General features: G+C 46.5%; 1 protein-coding gene across 1 annotated transcript in view; it reads right to left on the bottom strand.

Annotated features, from left to right (window-relative positions):
• Window positions 1–21,034, bottom strand: part of LOC142557191 (uncharacterized) — a 379,820-nt gene that overhangs the window by 95,758 nt on the left and 263,028 nt on the right. The window contains exon 2 of the mRNA XM_075668876.1: window positions 2,473–2,660. Within this exon, the coding sequence (XP_075524991.1) occupies window positions 2,473–2,640 (168 nt within the window). The 5' untranslated portion in view covers window positions 2,641–2,660. The remainder of the gene's footprint in view (window positions 1–2,472; window positions 2,661–21,034) is intronic.

Raw genomic sequence — 21,034 nt, 5'->3', positions numbered from 1 at the left:
GTAACCGTGGGGTGCCTCAGGGCGGAGTACCGAGCCCAACACTCTTCAATCTAACACTCATTGGACTCGCCGACATTTGGCCAAGCACCGTCGGGCTCTCCATCTATGCCGACGACATTTGCATTTGGACGTCGGGTGTGACGTGACTGCAGCTACGCGCGCGGCTTCAGAAGGCAGCCACTTTAACATCAACCTACCTTCGAGAACAAGGACTTCATATATCATGTGAAAAGTGTGCAGTGGTGGCGTTTACCAGGAAATCAATGTCTCCATACGTGATATCCGTCGATGGACAGCTGATCTCGTACAACACGAGTCACAGATTTTTGGGGGTGGTCATTGACAGAAATCTCTCCTGGACCCCTCATGTGAATTATCTGAGGAAACGCCTGACAGGAATTTGCCATATGTCTAAGTTCCTAGAAGGAAAAACCTGGGGAGTGCGAATACAATCTATGCTGCAACTGTACAGGGCCCTCTTTATTGGATTCCTGCGGTACAGCCTACCAGTCGTGTCCAACACCTGCAGAACTAACCTGAATATAATCCAAAGCATCCAAGCCCAAGCCCTCAAGATATGCTTTGGTCTACCGCGGAGTGCATCAACGACTGAAGTTATTGTAGTCGCTCAAGATTGCACTCTTAAAACGCACATTACCATAGAAACAATGCGTGTGCACATAAGACATTTCGCCAGGACCCCTAACCACCACCTTGCAAGTCTCTCAGTAGATAGGCCCCACACGACATTCAGTGCGACTGTCATCGCGCACCGTGCTTCTCTCAGGTCACGTTGCGCACCTGCGGCAAGACCTTCTATTCCTCCATGGTGTGTGCGCCGTACTCAAGTAAACCTTACAATCCCAGGACTTCAGAAAAACTCGGACTTGCCGTCATCAGCACTCAAGCAACTAACTTTACTTCTCTTATACGAGAAATACAGCGACTGCACACACGTCTATACTGATGGATCAACTACATCAATGAGTTCCGGTGGCGCTGTAGTTATACCAACAATGAGAAATACCAAGCGGTTCAAGACTTCCCATGTCCATACGTCTACAGCTGCAGAGCTCCTGGCTCTCCGCGACGCGCTTCACGTGATAAATGCTGGAAGTCCTAGAAAATGCCCAGTCTTCTGCGATTCAAAGCCGGCCTTGCAATGCGTGCAGTCGTTTCTCCGACATGGAACTCACGATCAGCTCATGTGCGAAATCGTGAAACTTGTTCATCACTTAAGAGAAAAAGGTAATGATATCTCTTTTCAATGGATACCAGGTCATTGCGGTATCATAGGAAATGATGACGCGGATACGGCAGCTCGGACGTCAAACCAAGAAGGTCGCTGCGTCCCCATTACTCTCTCAAGGACCGACGCCGCGAGACAACTTCGCATTCTAGCGCGCACGATCTCTTTAGCAAAGTGGAATACCGCACACACAAGGCTCACAGGACTGCACAGACTAAACCCGTCACTGCAACGAGCGGCTTTAACTTAAGTACAGTCCGTACACATCTCTACACCTTCTCTCTCTTCCCCTTCTCCCTTCCCCCAGCGCAGGACAGCCAACCAGGCTCCTGACTGGTTAACATCCCTGCTTTCCTATATTCCTCTCTCTCTCCCTTGCCTACTCCTCTTTCCAACCGCTATCTCCCAGCCCCAGTGTAGGGTAGCAAACCGGAGACTAATTTCTCGTTAACCTCCCTGTCTTTCCGCTTCCATTTCTCTCTCTCTCTCTCTTGCCTACTCGGAAAATGACGCCAATTTTGTTATTGCACCGAAACACTTTTGCCGGGTCATTCATGGGCCCCTATTGATCTATGCCACTTCGGCTGGCTTCAGCCGCATATGCATATGTATGCATATTCAATGACGTGTGTAGAGAACACTCGAACTTCAGGATCAAAGTTCGTCTGGCGAAACTTTTATGCTGTACGAAACATAAGTACCAAACTGAAAGAAAAAACCAGTAGAAAGTCGCGCAAAACTAAGCAAGGGCAGAATCTTAAACCGACATCCCGTGTCGATACCACATACAATATATATATATATATATATATATATATATATATATATATATATATATATATATATATATATATATATATATATATATATATATATATATATATGGCAGGTGCGTCAGAGTGAAGTTTCGGAGCAACCGAGGCATTCCGCCACTGTTACGAAATATTAAACTTTAGTTAAATGAAGCCTACATTCAGTCAAACTTGCAACTAACCCCGGATCTCCTCACTGAATACTACACTTGAGGGCCTGAAGAAGCACAGAGAATAACTGTTTGAATCTGGATTCAGTGATTGATTGATTGATTGAAAAGGGAAACTGTCACCCTGACTCATACATTTTCGATAAATAGAGTAGCCGTACAGCAGCGTGTGGATAGCTGTTGCCTCTGGATGAATCAATCCCTCTTCATCATGAAAAGAGGATGCCAGCGTGAGGCTCACCTTGTCCGTGCGGACAAAGGAGACGGCCCATCGGTGGTAGGCGAAGGGAAAGTCTTTGGTGGTGGCGTCCCGGTGCAGGTCTCGTGTGACGGACCGCGTGGCGATGAAAGTGAACACTCCCGTGTTGGAGCGGTCGTTGAGTCGGGTGAAGCGGTACAGGAGCGCCATCCCGCCGTGCCAGCCGCAGCCTGCACATGCATAGATGGCGTCACACGTGTTCGTCAAAACACGCCTCGAGTAGCATTGTACAGCACCGCGTAGATCATGGCAAGGCATAACGACGATGTCAAAATTCGAGTAAAAAAAGGATCTAAAACAAAAAATTCCGATAGCTAAGTATGAGAATGGAACATATATATATATATATATATATATATATATATATATATATATATATATATATATATATATATATATATATATATATATATATATATATATATAAGCCGCCCTCATTTCTCAACTGACCGTAAACCTACGTACAAGTAGCCCAAGGGAGCATGGGAGAGCCCTGGCGCAACATTTGAGTGCACACACGGGGCCGCGCTCACGTTTAGGGCGGGGTTACGACGATCGAGGCGAGGTAAAGTTTGCGCAACTCGACCGCTCCTACACGTACGAGTCATTCAGGTGGGCTGCCTATGGACGCCCGCGTAGAGCAAATGCTTCAGTCCGGCCCTTAAAACTTTACCCGCTACGCACACGTAGCGGGTAAAGATTTGCCATCTTGTATGGGGCACGACATCAGCTTACAATCACTCTAAAATACTATTGATGCAAAAAAAGATAATACGCGCTATCGCAAATGTGCCCTACAACTCACACACTGAGAATCTTTTTACCAAGTACAACATAACAAAAAGTCATCGTCTCTACAAACAAACCCTCCTACGCACCTACTACTTTCAGGTAAAAAATAGAAGCAACTTAATTACAAATATAGCAAACTTAAAAGAGAATACACCCACATATGAGACGCGCAGCCATGAAAAATGGCTCATACCCTTCTCGAGGACAAATTACGGCCATCAAATGGTCGCAAATACCTTGCCACGACTACTAAATTCTTACCTAGAAGCCGGTATTGACATCCATGCCCTGACACCATCGGAGCTCATCTGTCTGGTGAAAACTACCATTTGAATCGCCATGATTCCGTAAAACCATATGCTTTCAATGAAAGAAATGTAATTTATTTGATGTAACCCACTGTTCTTTACTTTTTTCATTTCTGAAAGTGTTCTTTGCCACCGCTCTGCCAATATGTAAAGGGGGCCAGGGACCACTCAAGCTGCCAAAAAGCAGCTTTTACCTTGGCCCCCTCCATTTGCTTGTAAATGGGCACAAATAAAATGAAATGAAATATCACGTCTATGTCATCCACCGCCAATTCATAGCTGCGAGCTTTAAGCATCAGCGACGGTAGCACACCTACACAAATAGGCCTAAAGCCGTGTTGCTAGAGGGAGAAGTAAACATTGCTGTTCACCTCGTTGTAGTCACTGGGTCTTTCATGCAAGGTGAGAAATAACAAATCTTTGTTGGCGCATGCTGCAAAATTCCCGCTAGTATACCTGCAGAACGTTGTAGTGACATCCTGCAGACTAAAGTGGACAGGATCGTAAATTAAAATAAAAACTACTAAAGCACTTAATCTAAGCTTTCACCGCCCCTTGGTGAGGCCCCACTGTGATGCCTTAACTTTATCGGATGTTCTAAGAGAAACAGCCAAGCACTTTACAGCGCTTTACAGCGAAGCACAGCAAGTGGAAAGAAAAACGTCTGTCCAGAAGAAATTTGCATTAGTAAGATCTTGATGAGGGCTAGTTGGTTTATACTTAGAACTGGTGGTAAACAGCGCGAAAAAGAAAAGAACACAAGGGAACAAATACCACAGACAAGCGCTGACTACCAACTGGAAGTTTATTTGAAATTCACCGCACATTTATACCTTTTTCAGCATAAGCATGCGCACACCAGTCGCAAAAACATCTGCAAATCAGCAACATTATAATCTTTCATCCAAAAATGTTATTTCTTCTCCCGACAAGGCGAGAAAGGGAGTGCTTACACATTTATCTCCTTCCTTTCTAATGTGATAAGCCTCTACTATTTCCCTTTCCCTCTTATCTTTTACTTTCCCTAAGAATTTGGCATTTCAAATATGGGGGTGCAGTGACACTTGTTACAGTGTCCGGCAAAATGACTCCCATAGCCATTCTTTAGAGAGAGAGAGAGAGAGAGAGAGGAAAGGGGAAAGGCAGGGAGGTTAACCAGAGAAAAAGATCCGGTTGGCTACCCTACACTGGGGAGAGAGGGGAGGGGGAGGTAAAGTGGTAACAAAGTAGAGATAAGGAAAGGAAGGAGCCTAGACACACAGTCACCATCGGTCACTGGCACCGAATACTGTCATCGCACAGCACAGTGACACTTGCCCCACTATCAACATTTGTTCAGGCTACAGCCGCCTGTCCAATCCTGTCGCCCTCAAAAACCGCAACAGTGCCCTCGTCGCCCTCTGCTGCGATGGCTTGTGATGGCGGTATGGTAAAATAAGTTCCTCTGTGAGAGGTCTTTGGTCAAAGCGCGCTATCGCGGTTGCGAGTGATTGTCTCTGTAAATTATATCGAGGACAGTCACAAAGAAGGTGTTGAAAAGTCTCCTCGTTACCACAGTCCTCACACGTGGCGTCGTCGGCCCATCCAATTCGGTAAGCGAAAGACTTGGTGAAAGCCACCCCTAGCCATAGTCGACAAAGCAGGGTAGCTTCGCGACGGCATAGTCCAGCTGGAATACAAAGGCGTAGAGAGTAGTCAAGATTGTGGAGTCGGTAGTCGTGAAAACTTCCAGCGTTCCACAAGGAGAACGTGATGTCACGGCTGATCATTCGAAGTTTTCGAGCGGCATCTGTCCTTGATAGCGGTATCGGCTCCTCTTCGTCCCCTTGAAGAGCCGACCGAGCAGCGTTGTCAGCGTGTTCATTCCCTATGACTCCGCAGTGACTTGGAAGCCACTGAAATGTCACGTGGTGTCCTTTCTCAGTTAAGGTATGAATGAGTTCTCTAATCTCAAATACCAGTTGTTCGTGTGGTCCGCGCCGCAGGGCCGATAGCAAAGATTGCAGTGCAGCCTTCGAGTCACTGAATATTGACCACCTTCGAGGTTGCTCTTGGCTGACGAGACGAAGTGCAGCGCGAAGGGCTGCAAGTTCCGCGGCCATCGGTGTTGTTGGGTGACATGTCTTGAAACTGATGGTGGTGGCTTTCGCTGGGAAGACCACGGCTCCAGAGGAACACTGGAGAGTTGTCGATCCATCAGTATAAATATGTACGTGTTCGGCGTACTTCTCGTGCAAAAGGAGCAGAGTTAGTTGTTTAAGAGCAGGTGATGACAGCTCAGATTTTTTCCTGATTCCTGGTACGGTGAGGTGCACTGCGGGTCGAGCCAAACACCATGGAGGAATCGATGGCTTAGTTGCGGGGGTGAAGCCTAACGGAGGCAGGTGGAATACTCCGAAATCGTAGTACAAAATGCTGCCTGCGGCCTTTCTGACGGTAGTGTTGCCAGATGGTGGGAACAGGCACGGGCAACGTGCCTAATGTGCACTCTCAACACTTCTACCGCAATGTGTGTTTGTATAGGTTGGTCCCGAGCAATCGCAATAGTCGCTGCTATCGATGTGCATTTTGGCAAACCAAGACATAGCCATTCTTTAGGTTACGGCTGTGCTGACGAGCTCTTTCATTCAAGCACTGTCCCGTTTGACCTATATAAGATTTTCCAAACGGGGCAGTCAAACTGGACAGTGCTTCAATGAAAGAGCTGAGCACCACTGAGTTGCAAAGTGCTATAAAGTAGTGACTCAAAAAATATTCCTTTTATCACTTTTTTTTTATGTTATACAATAGATTCTCGCTCATTAGACTTTGCGGAACTCCAAGGTTACGTCGATTTGTCAGGAAAGTCGAATGAACAAACGACAGCAAAATGAATGGATTGAAAGCTATTTTTATGGCTTGAGGTAATCTGTAATATATTTTTGTTTCTTGCTCTTGAAGTACGACTCAACCAGCATGAGGTGAAGAGCGCCGACATGTTTACACACTAACTCAGCGTGACACGTACGACACGAAACAAGCGGCAATGGAGTGGTTCACGGGCGGAAGGATCATCGGCTACTAAAAGGTAAAAATAACTTTATATTAAACAGCTTCACGACTACGGAAGCAATAGCATCGTCTGCTGAATTCCTTGTATTTTCAAGCTTACTGTAAGCGCTGCGCAGGTAGGTGGGGATTGAATGAACCAATGCCGCATGCTTTCGAGTTCTAACTAAAAAAGTTTTCCCTCCAAAGCAATGTATGTTTTCTCGTCAGGACTTTTCAGTGGGTTCGAATTAAACTAAAGAGTTGAGTTAACCAAGGTTAAAGTAACGGGAGTGAACAGTAAAAAATACAGGAATGATCTCTGCTCTTAAAGAACAGCGTATAACAACAGACGAAGAGAACTTTTCTAATCAGCGGTTTCAACAGAAACGTGTGTATAGGCAGCTCATTTTTTCACCCAGCCGCTCCTGTTACTCGTTGGTTCTTGAGTTAAGCTGCTGAGCACGATGTGAAAAGTTTGGTTTCCGTCATCGCCGACCGCGCTTTTGTGGTGGTGGAATGAAGAAGCTCTTGCGTAATTATATTCGAACAATCTAAATTGCTAAGAATGGCCAAAATTAACCCGCAGCATCCTTTCCGGAACTGCGAAATTCTTTGCACGCCTTTAAAGATTCCTGGGCTATGGCGCCCCCGAGTTCGACACGTAAGGTCCAGAAATGTCGGGAAGAGACTCGGGCAGCAAGACAGAGGCATATCCAACCCCGTTGACCACGGCAAACTGTGTCCGTCTACAGAGAGGGCGCAAACACAGAAGATTAGGGCAAACCCACGAGCCCTAACCATCTACGAGGGCGGTGAGCTCGAACGGCGCAAGGAAGTGTCGGGCGTCACCATTAGTGGGGGTCACTTCTTTTTCACTTCCGCCTTCACGAAGATTACCTTGTAATACACGCTTGATATTTGGTGAGAATGACAATATTACTTTAATCAAAGTGCGCGAAATTTATTATGCGATAATTCCGCATAATTTGCTCGTTATACTCCATGACGTGGTTAGAGAGAGAGCAAAAAATACAGACAAGCGCAGGTTTCGAAGAAGTTGTGACAGGCTCCGCAAACGAACCCGCTCCCTCCGCACTCCCCCCCCCCCCCCACACGCACAGACACTGTGTGTGTGGCGCACACTTACACACACACGCACCGCCTACCATATTCTTCATCGTGTCCGAGGGTTCGAACAGCTTTGCCTTCAGAAAATCCGCACGCCAGAGAGAAACTGTACAAACAATGGCTTGCGAGGCGTTGCCCCCAGAAACGGCCGCACCGCGTGCAGTCGTCCAGCCCAATGCGTCCGGCCGTGTCAACAAGACGGCCGTTTCCATATCTCTAGGGTGATATGTCGTCAGGCTTTCAACAAACGCGCGGCCGTTTTCCCAAATTCAGTGTTCGTCTTCTACCTTGCGCAACCTTAGCTGGAGCAAAAAAACACAAGAAAGAATGATAAGCAATACAAAAGATCAGCCCTCTGCAGTGTCTGCGCGTGCGCCTCGCCAAGGCCGAGCCTCGGCGCTGTGCAGTGGAGACGGTCTCCTTCGCACTCCGCGTGACACTCTATATTTGCCCGCCGTCGGCCCTTCCGCTGCATTTCGCGAGCCGGCGGCGGCGTAAAGCACCGCCATTGCAGCGTCGAATTGCTTCCCGTGTCTCCGGTGCTTTGTTTGTTTCCCCGGTACGCGGCCTTGTTTGACACCACATAATGAAGACATGTTTTTTCTCAATCTCGCTCGCTATATCGGCACGCTCTTCTCGGGGGAAATAAATGCGCTCCTGCTCGACGGCCGTTCGCGTGCGCGCGCCTGCACCGCAGAGCCGGGTCCCCGACGAGGCAGCGAGGGCGGATTTTTTTCGCACCGCGCTTTCGCCGATTATATATAGAGCTTGCGTCACGTTCTGAGAAGCTCCATTCCTTCTGTGAAGCTATAAGTTTCCTGCACTGAACAGACATTACTTGGTTTTGACGTCACTGCCCGAAGAAATAGCCACGCGAGCACAAACACGCACATACGAAATGCTTGTGATGCCAGTGCGAACTAGCGACACATGTCCGCTGTAAGTACGTTGGAAAGATAGCGATCGGTTGCACCACTGAAGAACAATAAAAAAATATTGCTTCGACGATAGCCGATATTCCTGGCTGCAGTGAGAATTCACAAGTCGCTAACATTCTCTAAGTAAACGTGGTACCGTTTGCGCAAGTCACGGCAAATATAATTCAATCGATCAGGATCTGTACCTGCAAGGACCTTTCTTTTCCTGCGATTCGATTCTATTCTTATCAACCACCCCGCCGAGTGGTCGATCGTGGCCACATCGGGGGCGCGGCTTCCTGACAATTAATTTCAGACTTGTTACAAAATGTCGCCTTATGAAGTGTCTGCAAGTTGCGGTGCAGTCATCGAGTGCTCAGATGTGCTGCGAAGTACTCATACGAACTGTCAAAATGTAAATAAATAAATAAATAAATAAATAAATAAATAAATAAATAAATAAATAAATAAGGCCAGTATCTGTGTAGCCAGCTTCGCTCAAGCCATGGCCTATGCAATCTTGCATGCAAAAGGTCTCAAAAGCCTTTCTACGCTTCTTGAAGGACACTGGATTGTATGAACGCTTGTGATATAGTGTAGATTCCTCCGCGACTGACTGTGAATGACTGAGTAGGATTTTTTTTCTCTCCTTATCTGTTCTTCCCTTTTCCCCTCCCCAAGTGTAGGGTAGCCAACCAAGCACGTCCTTGGTTAACCTCCCTACCTTTCCGTCTTCGTTTCTCTCTCTCTCGCTCAAGCGATTCGACATATGTCTGGAAAACCATGGGGGCCATCCAAATCATCTCTTCTGCAACTCTTCCAGGCACTTTTTGTTGGATACCTCCGCTACAGCGCGCCTGTACTTTCTCAGATTAGTACATTTACCGTTCGCACACTTGAAAGTGCTCAGGCTCGCGCACTAATAATTTTCTTAGGACTACCACGATGTGCTTCTACATGGGGCACTATCGGCAAGAGTGCCTCCATAGACTTGACTCTGGTTTGGGATTCCGGCTTCCACATCGGCTGCGAAGAGGCCAGGAAACACTCATTCATCGATTACGGCTCGGTGTGGCGTACACTCGCCGATACCTTCACAAGAGTGGACGAGAACGGGACCCTGACTGTAGCGCCTGTCGCTCTCCCGAGACAATGGCTCACATACTTTGCGTGTGCCGTCAATATGCGTCCGAGCCAAGGACACTTAAGTCTAGCGTTGACTGCTTGGATTCCTCCCTTTTCGGAAGAAAAGATTTTAGGCGCGTGGAGAAGAGCTGACCATGCCCAATGCACCACAAAATTACTCTTGAACTTTTTATGTGAGACTGGCGTCTCACGCGTCTAGGACCTGTGGAAACAAGTCTTCTGAGACGTGAAGGCAGTGCGAAATGCGTTTGGGTAATTACATTTTGTGTGGGCAAGATTACTCCTGTGTGTTTAAAGCACGCATCCGCGTGTCGAACAACGTGTATATAGTATCTTATTACACCATATCATAATCACCTACCATCTAGCCTTCCCTGTATTTCCCACTTCCCCTTTCCCCAGTGAGGAGTAGCAGGCTAGAGACGCACTCACCAGGCCGACCTCTCCTCCTTTCTCTTCAGTAAAATCTGACAATCCTCCTTCTAATAGACGTAGAACTTGTAACCGTTGAGGTAGGAATACCCACACATTTTGTATGAATAGCAGTAATGCAAATTTTTGATAGGTCTAAAAATTAAAAGAAAAAATCTGGTATGTTATCTCTAGGCCTCACGGTAAACTAAGCAGATCCAACGCACATGTTGAAATCTATGTGAAGCGGAGCCTTCATAAAGCGGTTAATAAAACGCGATAAATTTGCTCATTTCATTCCTTCTTCTTTGGCGTAAAGAAAACTGGCGCACGCATGTGTTCTTGCTCACACGCATGCTACGCAATGTGGCAAACCTGATACTGCCGTACATTTCTCATATCTTGTTATTTATTTTAGATGCACCGACCGCTTCTTGGTCGATCACCCACTGTGGGTACGTACCATAGAATGAAAATCATCACCCTCGTCATCAAACGCGGATGCGCTTTGTGCCCTATCCCTGTTGTGGGTTGTTTCATAGTATTCATAATAATGATAAATACGTGGCAATCATCTCAAAAAGCTAGTTCGTGGCAACTTATGTCCCGCCCGCCCCTAAGTCCAATCCCCACTTGTGGGTATGTGTCATTGTATGGAACTCATCATCATGGTCAACGCGCATACAGACTTCTTGGCCAATCCTTCATTGTGGGCATGCGCCATATACTATGGAAATCGTGATCATCACCACGCGGCGATTATCTCAAAGAGCTAGTTGGCCGTTCGATATCTGCCGCCAGCTTCTTCGCCAATACTCCATTGTGCGTACGTGCCCATAGTATGGAAATGCCCATCATAATCAGCAACACGTGGCGACCATCTAAAGAAGCTACCTGGTGTTGACACGCGGGTTTGTGGTAACAGAGTTTCAACCGGAATGGCACTACCTCTTGATAAGTTTGCTGTCATTGGCAGTTCTTTTAATTTAAAAACTACTTGTAGTTTTTCTGTGGTGTATGGTGGGGGGGGGGGGGGGGTGCACATCACGCCTTAACGGTCCTTTCTAGACGATTCATATGTGATCTGTTGGCTAGAGCTTGCATGTTGCTCGCATATAGTATTATGCGTGATGGCATAAATACCACGAAAGAAAAGAATCATAGCATCTGGGGCCTAATGCTTTGAGCGTTGGGATGCTGCGCTTGTGGGCTGATGTTCCTAAGGCGGCCCTTCACACAAACACACACACACGCACGCACACGCACGCACACGCACACACACTTATATATATATATATATATATATATATATATATATATATATATATATATATATATATATATATATATATATATATATATATATATATATATATATATATATATATATATATATATTATAAAGGAGGTTTAGTACACGACGGACCGATGACGGGTAGGGCGCTTTACCGAGCAGTCTCTAAGCTCGAGCATCTGCGGCACGCTATGCTGCTGGTAATCCTGTTGCCTACAACCACGCGTTCTTGTTCATTACAATGACCCCATCGGAGAAAGGAGCCATCCTGGCGACTTAGTCTGAAGATGAGGCCGCAGAATCATGACAGGGCTTCAGCCGTCGGACGTGGACGACTTCGTGGTTACAACGACGCATGTCAGACGGTGGTGTGAGTGGCTCTATATGACGTAGTTGACGGGAGAAGTCCGCTGCAGAACGCGGTATGGTCCATCGTATTTAGGAAGAAGTTCTGAAGCGAGTCCTGGTGTGCGGGTCGGTACGGACAAACAAACGAGGGTTCCCGGTAAAAAAGTTGGAGTCGAGTTGGGATCATCGTGTTTTGTCTTTTGGCGATTCTGATCCTCTGAAGTGAAGCGGCTGGCCAACTGACGACATTCTTCAGCTTGTCTTGCGGCGTCCAAGATTGGCAGGCATTCTGATGGGTCTGGGTGGTACGGCAGAATTATATCGATTGTATGAGAAGGATCACGGCCGTAAAGAAGATAGAAAGGCGAGAAACCGGTAGTGGCTTGCGTTGAGGCATTATAGGCGTAGGTGACGAACGGAAGAACTAGGTCCCAGTTGGAGTGGTAGGATGCGATGTACTCTCGCGCTCAGTATGAGCTACACCGCGCGAGCGCGTGGCAGTGCGCTCGGCATGGTTGTGCACTGGCGCCGATTGTGGCGTGCTTTCGAGCTATCTGGAGAGGGTGTAGCTGTTCCAGCAAGCTCGCATCACCTCCACTTGCGTGCTTTCCCCTTCAACCTTTGTTTAGACTGGTTTTGCTATCAGTTTCGAAAATGATAACTGTAGCTGTCGGTCGACGCCCAAACTTCGTAATCGGGCCCGCCTCGGTCCGCACAGTGAGTGTTATCTGGTATGTCAGGTTAATAAAAAGCAATACGTTCGTCACCTCGCAAAATGTCCCGGGTGCCCAACAATGAGCGAATGCGAATAGTTGAACTGTCGTTAAAACGGTATACCCAACACCAAATAGCTGAAAAAAAATAAATTATGGGGCTTTTACGTGCCAAAACCACTTTCTGATTATGAGGCACGCTGTAGTGGAGGACTCTAGAAATTTCGACCACCTGGGATTCTTTAACGTGCACCTAAATCTAAGCACCACGGGTGTTCTCGCATTTCGCCCCCATCGAAATGCGGCCGCCGTGGCCGGGATTCGATACCGCGACCTCGTGCTCAGCAGCCCAACACCATAGCCCCTGAGCAACCACGGCGGGTCCCAAATAGCTGAAATGACTGGGAGGTCAAATAAGACTGAACCGCATCATCCAGGCTTACAGGGATGAAGACCGCATCGCCGACGCTTCACATAAACGGCACCCTCGAGCAACGATTGCAGCTCAGGACAAGAGTATTCTTGAAGCCGCGCGGGCCAGCCCCTTCAGCACCGCCAAGGAGATAGGTGCTGCCGCTTGGGTGTCTGCGAGCGTGTCTACTGTAAAAAGCAGTCTGGCGGAAGGAAACCTCAAGAGCCACGTGACGGCACTGAAGCCGCTCCTCTCAGACGCAAACCAGACGCCCGACTTAAATTCGCAAGTAAACACGCCGACTGGACCACCGAGGATTGGGAAATGGTAATATTTTGCGACGAGTCAACGTTCCCAACAGGCTGGGATCAAAAGCAAAGAGTGTGGCACCCTGTCAATGCCCGGCACGACCCCCGTTACGTGCAGGAAGTGGCATCAAGCGGCCGCACTGCGGTCAATGAGCGGGGAGCTGTGCCCCGAGAGGGACTTGGTGTCTTGTATCGTATTGACGGACAGCTGACATCGGCAAGGTATTGTGACATACTTGATTATGTCATGATTCCTTACGCGTTGGACGGCCCGTTTCCCTAAGGAGATTTCCTCTTCCATCACGATCCATCACCTGTGCACACCGCAAATGTTGTTCAGTAGCTCATTAACGAACGAGGAGTGCGGTAGCTACAGTGGGTGCCCAAAGGAGCCGACCCCAGAATTATTGAATATCTATAGGGAACAATGAAAGTCGGGCTCTGCAAAAGAGGGCTTGACAGAACATCAGCTGATGATCTATAGAGCGTAGTATAGAAGCGGAATGGATGCGCCTCCAGACTGAAGCAGATTTCACAGAGAATCTGTACGCATCGCTTCCGTCGAGGATACGGGAAGTCATCGCCGTTCAAGGGATGATAACCCGGTACTAAGGAGTGACGACTGCTTCTTCTTTTTTTTTCTTTCTGGGTGTTCATAGTGTTGTAGTTTGTGATTTCCTTTTATTTTCAAAATGAAGTTATTTGTCTCAATAGCTCGCTGTATTGTATTTGCTTCATGCTCTATATGCGTTTTGCAGTTCCAGTTTACTTGCTTCTAATCTTAAGTATTTCTTTACAATTCATTAGCTTTTATTTTCGTACGCAGTTCTTGCGTTTCTTCCTGCTTTCAACATGACTTTAATGGAAATGGTATGCATTATTCATATTGTATTATATATTCTTTTTAGCAAGAGCTTGTATTTTATGGTAGTTTGCTTTTTATTTCAATGAAGAAATATTACTGCTTTGTATGTTATATCTTTCATAACTTCTTTGAGTACCAAAAGATGCTTATCCTCACCATCTCTGACTACTGCTGAAAATTTCTGTCGCACAAAAATAAGACAAAACAAAATTTACGCAGTTTCGTTTTCACTCATATATCGAAAATTTATTTAAGGCGAAAGCCTCATATGCTCCAATATCAACGGTAGCTGTCAGCAGCGGCAGGGGTGTCCAGAAAAACTGCTCCGCGAAAATCAGCATGACGTCAACGGTTATTGGTGATAAGTTATATATATATATATATATATATATATATATATATATATATATATATATATATATATATATATATATATATATATATATAAAAGTGAGGTTCAATCTACTCGGCGAGAACCCGATCACCGCCGACCGACCGACCCAGGCCATATCACGGGATGGTATAGGCAAAGAAAAGTTCGCTTTAATACACATGTATTACATACCTATTTTTGTATAATGTTAATATTTGTGCGCCAAATAGAGCATTCCGCCTTTGAATTGAATTATACACAAACACGCGTGCGAGTGCAGCTACGCCTAATTTCAGCTAATCTAATTCAGCGTTGCCAGTCTCGTCCTGCAGCATATACACACGTAAGAGCTTCATACCGAAAGTATTTATATTTTGCTAGAAAAACGTGCGTCATAACATGTACGTGGAAAATGGTTCTGCCTGCCCGGATGCCCCAGTTCTCCCGCTCTTGTGCACCCATAGCGCGCCCACTTCGGGGCTTTTTTTCTCTTTCCTTCGGTTACACAATTAGGTGCGAGATGTTTCCGCATCGGCAGTGTGATGCCGAGAGCGAACAGCGTGAGAACGCCTCTTCGTAATTCTTCTCGGGAGCGCATCTTGGAGAGGCAAGCCTAGCTCAGCGTTTGATGGGAACACGCGTGATAAATGGCAATAAATATAAAGCATAGGATAAAGCTTGATTGCTCGCTATGTGTCTTTACGGTTCCATTTGGCTTCAGATTCACGTGTGTTACTGGCGCAGACTCGATATAAGTGCGGAGTTAACAAAGAAACGCTGACGCGTCTAAATGAAGGCAGTCGGCTCTAAATTCTAACTGTGTAGTGAAAGTAGATCAAGTCGGGAAGGGATAAAATGAACGACAACTGAAAGTGTTTGGGAAGGGAAACGCGAGCCCCGAAAGTTCGAATGTCACATATTACGGCGCGTATTCGTCTATTCTCTCTCTCTCTCCCCCTTTCTCTCCCTTTCTCTCTAGGGACGTTTCGCTACGAGTAGTAATCCCTAAGGTTAGCCTTTTTCGTTTCTGTTACTCGATCCTGATGACCTTCTGAAAGTCCCTGTCACCGAACACTGCAATGACAACTATTCTGCGGCGGCAACAGATTACCTCTGGTGATTTAGGCTGTCAATGTTGGATGTTTATGCCGTACACTCGCAGCTAAGCGATGTGGAGAAAATTTCTTCCTCATACCTTGTCCTAGTGGTTTGAAAAGAAAAAAAAAAAACTCAGTGCCCGTCCACTCTGAAGTAAGATGACTAGTGAACCTGGGTATGTGGGCCCCTTGGCGAACTGCACCTCCGCCGTGGGTCGGGTCGGCATTGCACTATCTTCGGGATCGGCCCACGTATGAGGAGTGCTTAACGCCTGCGTCACCTCCGCCGTGAGTCGGCCCGGCATTGCATTATCTTCGGGATCTTTTTCTACGCGCGCACGCGATAGTGGGGAAAGTAGGCCTTAACAGCTTCGCTGTAATAAAAGGATCATCAGAAAATCGACATTTGGGAGTAATCAGTTGTTCTCATCATCGCAATGACGAGGAGACTTCCTCACGCGGATAGCTTGACTACAGGCTGATGCTTGTCTTGTTCGCCCACTGTTAATCACTCCGACGGGATTCATTGCTTATCTAAGGTTATTTATTTATTATTGCAATGACGAAGACTGGCGTGTGCTTTGACGGCATTATCTACGACTGGTTCGAGAGCAAGGCTCGCACACACATGTGCGTCTCTCAGGGTCCATGCCAATTAAGCTACCAGATGCTGCTTGCACGGGGAAAAACCAGTCATGAAAACTGCGGTCGTGCTACAAACAGCGCGGCTGATGCAGTTCTTGCTGCTCGAAGTAGAAGAACTGCTTCAGCGCAAGATTTTCTTCCACAACCACCCAAGCCAGATTTGCAGGTAAGATGACACGTAGTTGTGCGGCCGGCGCCACTTCGACAGAGAGGGCACCATTTTCATGGTCGACAAGCTGCGAAGAAAATTCGAGCGGCTAACACATCGCTGCATGGCTGTACCATGTAGCGATTTTGTAATGAAGCATTCGACTTAGCAAAGCGCTTTGCCAGCGCTACAAAAGTCATATAAGATGGCAAGTGAGTTCTTGACGCGAGCAAAAAAAAAAAAAACGGGCTTTAAGGACGACAACAAGGTCAGACTATCGCTACTATGCCTGTCTATTACGGTAACACATCATTAAAATATCCTTGAAAATTCTTGTAGCACAGCCAGGGTATACTCTGAAACAACCACTTGAATATAGATAGTTTGCACGTGACGTCACATCGGTCGTCCGTCCTGACCGTCCGCCACTGCTGAGTGCCTTGCTTCTATGCAGCTGTGTGCCCGCCGTTCACTTCGACGCATACGCGCCGCCAGTTTATGACCCTAAGAGTTGTGCGGCGGCGAAAGCTACAGTCCTCAAATTTCGCCCTTCGCACATGCACGGGCTTGTGTTGCCAACGCGGGCTTGCTACAAGGAAAATGACGAAATGTGCAACGGCGTAGACCCATGCACATTGCGCGTTGGTGCGCATGTAGCTTCAGACCTCGAGGTGGTATACCAGCCACGACGCGCGTGGATATAGTAATAATTACCTGGTGTTCTCTGCAAACTACGCCACTCTGCAAGAAATAAAGGTCTGCAAATCGTTGTATATAGGTTCCCAATTATTTTGGGTGAGAAACGTATCAGCGAAGCGCCTGCCGGCGGGTATTATCAAGGTCCTCAGCGAAATCAATGAAAGCAAGTTCCTTTGCCTGCGGCAGTGAAAACTTTCTAGCCTCATTATTCTTTGAGTTGCTCGGTTCACAGAAGGCCTGCTTGTCACACACGTTTGACCATGCGCGCAAATTTTTTTCTTGTTTTGTATGAAAAACAAAAATCAGGAGTTCGCTTGTCCTTGTGAGATTCAGTATATATATATATATATATATATATATATATATATATATATATATATATATATATATATATATATATATATATATATATATATATATATATATATATACAGGCATTCCCAGTCCGTACAATGAATATTTTGTTTAGTCAAGCAGACACACCCCAAAAAATCTCAGCGTGCGGTGACCATGCTATTGTTTACCGCGTGTTTGGATATAATTGCCGCATTTGGACATAGCCACATGATTCACAGTAACTTTCGCTTAACACCTTAGTGAGTTCACGGGCAGAAAATTGACGCATTAGTTTTATTTCGTTTTCAGGGGCAGCACCAAGGATCGAAGAAAACGAGACAGCAAACACGGCGCTCGCACACCGCTCGTGCCGTGTTTGCCGTCTCGCTTGTTTTTTCCTTCTGTCTTTAGTCCTTGCGCTGCCCCGAACAATGATTCCACTGCTTAAATCTGGAAAAGGGTCATTCGGACTCTGGATGCGATTCCGATTTATCCGGTTTTGCGGGCTAGCCACAGATATTTACTTTGTTCTGACAGCACTGCGCGTTTGCGCTGACCTGTTATTACTTTTAATAGTAATAGACGGGGCAGACCCGTACCATGCCTGGTTCTGCGTAGTTTGATTTCTTCGCAATGTTACATCTCGCGCGGCAACTTTAATATTGGATAGATGGGCATGATCGCGACGCGAGAGGGAACCTCGGATCAACAACACTGCAGTGCAAGCAGTAGCGTACGCCGCATGCAGGTGCGCAGAAATGGCGGACGCGCTCGCGGAGCGGGCCCGAGGTGGCGCACGCGTACACTACGTATACCGCAAGTGTTCGTGACACTGTTGAAGTTGCAGACCCTATAGGCCCGTAGCAGATATGTCTACGGGAAATTGGCGGAAACTTGACATTGTTGGCGTACACATTTCGAGCGTATAAAGATTTACGTGCCATCTCAATCTCACCCTTGCGAAAAATTCATCTGTTTACTTGGCCACTGTGAGTGCTCGGCTGTGCTAGAAATCAAGAAGCTTCGCACGTGTGCACGGTCAGCCTGACGACTTGCGCCGAGCGACGCGCCTGATGCACTCAACAGAGGCCTAAATAAATCTGATGTTAATGTTGACGACACTTCTCCCTAAGTTACACCGTTTACCACGGGAAGAATTACACCAATGTGAATTGGGGAAGTAACATCGTCAGCAATACCATCAGGTTGTCCCCTGGCAGCGTCAGGCGCATCGCCCGATGCCTAGTTCCAATATACAACACAAAGCTGTGCGAACAGTGAACTCGCCTGGAAATGCATGTCTCACGTGTTACTCAGTTTGCTGCAGACGCAGTTGACTCAAAGCAAGAGCACCGATGCGGCTTGTGTGCTTCTGCTCAAGCACGTTCTAGAGCTACGAGGAAGAGCAGTGGAGCAGACGGCAACGCTTCGGCTTTGAAGGCACCAGCTGCCAGGACAATAGCCGGCACATACACTCGCCATCGTAGCTCTCGAGCAGATCTGTGTGGTCGCGGAAGAATAGTTCGGGCCTCAGTGACGCTTTCGCTTGGAGTAAAACCAAGTGGGTCAGCTGCACTATTTATAAAGCGGTAGACACCATTATGTAAGCGATTTGACCGTGTGCATGCATGTAGCGATGCGCCTGGCGCTGCCTTTGTGGGCGGCTACAGGGACAAAGCTGATGGTATATTGTTTACGACGTTTTACAGAGAAGCTGTATGTGGCTAGGATTCCGTGGCTTTTTGGTGTGCGTTAACAAAAACTATCATCACCAATGGCTCATACCCCCGTAAGGAAGCAAAGCATGCAATGGCTCATAGCCCCGTATGGTTCATGGCTATAACATGTATGTACATTTATCCGCTTCACTCGCAAGATGACATTGCCAGCGACTATGGGGATGGATGTCTGTGCCGTACATACGAAAGGCGGAACTGTGATATCCGCTGTACAAACCCAAGTCTGATATCGAGCAGTTCCTGACCACGCACTCTGCGTGGGTTAGCCGTGATGACACTACCCCTGTGATCATCGTTGGATACTTCAATGTGGACAATTCAAAACAAGACAAAATAAAGTTCACTCATGCAGTTCGTGGTAGAAAAGTTTGGTTTGAAATAGATTTAACTTTGACCAACAATCTAAGGTTCTAACCGAACCAGGCAGTGTTTATTTATTTATTTATTTATTTATTTATTTATTTATTTATTTATTTATTCCGTCATTCAGTCATTCAGTCATTCAGGTACATCATATGTTCCTATTGGAACATTATGTGAAGGGGGTTTTAAAAAGAATTTTAAGATCAATAACACAGAGAGAATGTTTTCGAGTTTTGCAATACAAGTAATCAGTGCATTATCAACACAGACAGCAAAACTATTGGATGCACTGGTCATCTTGGGTTAGTACTAATTAGGGCAGTAAATGCAGATACGAAAATTGACGGAATTAGAAGTGGCAGCAAATGCAGATACGAAAATTTTGCTAAACGCGGTGATCACAGTAATCACAAAGCTATTGTCTCTGCCATTACCAAATGATGAGAATAAATACATTTACCCTAGTCTAACACGGTGTGATGTGCAACAGCTTCTCTGGTAATCCTCCTTCAGAGAGTGGAATGGCTCCTCAATTTTCTTTCTTTCCTTCAATACAACGGTAGTGCGGATATAACCCGCCGCGGTGGCTTAGCGGCTATGGTGTTGCACTGCAAAGCACGAGGTCGGGGGATCAAATCCCGGCCGCGGCGGCCGCATTTCGATGGGGGCGAAATGAAAAAGAGTCCGTAATGGCCTACATAGAAAAAAAACCCCACGATGAATTCCCATAACCAAATTTTCTTGCCCCCTATTGTGAACTTTGCTTTTTGTACGTCTCCGTTTTTGTCCTTTCCTTACTTTTCTTCCACCAATCTTCCAATCACCTCTTACTAATCTCTATTGCGGACATGTTTACTTTCCTCCTGCTCTCACTGAACCCAAGGGCTTCAAGGAGTCTATTGGTGCCTAACTCGACCGCTGGGCAGATATCTTCAGATTCTAATAAAACATGCTCCATCGTTTCCCTATCTTTACCCCAGCAAGCACATGCTTCTTCTTCCTTCTTATATCTCGCTTTATAGGTGCGCGTTCTAAGGCATCCTGATCTCGCTTCGAAAAGTAATGAGCTTCCCTTTGAGTTATCATAAATTGTTTCTTTCCTGATTTCGTTTTTTTTTTTTTGCTTGAGTAGTTACTCATGGCAGGTCCCTTTTACATTTCCGCCACCCATGAGATTATTTCAGCCTCTCTGATTTTCAGTTTGACTTTATTTGTTGCTGTGTTGCTCACCTTACAGGCCACATACTTGCTGGTAAGTTTCCAAGTCCTTTTCCTCCACTGTGAATCAATGTCTTTTTTTTTTTGCTGTAAAGATACCTCAACACTCTCCCAGCCCATTTACTTTCTTCCATATTCCTCAGTCGTTCTTCATAATAAATTTTACTGTGAGCTTCCCTCACTTCAAAACGTGTCCAGCCCATAACACCCTGCACAGCTTCATTTGTAGTCTTCCCGTGAGTGCCCAATGCGAG

The sequence above is a fragment of the Dermacentor variabilis genome, chromosome 1 (assembly GCF_050947875.1).
Source record: "Dermacentor variabilis isolate Ectoservices chromosome 1, ASM5094787v1, whole genome shotgun sequence".
NCBI classification, from domain to species: Eukaryota; Metazoa; Arthropoda; class Arachnida; order Ixodida; family Ixodidae; genus Dermacentor; species Dermacentor variabilis.
The sequence above is the reverse complement of the archived record's forward strand: the minus strand, read 5'-3'. Positions and strand labels throughout refer to the sequence as shown.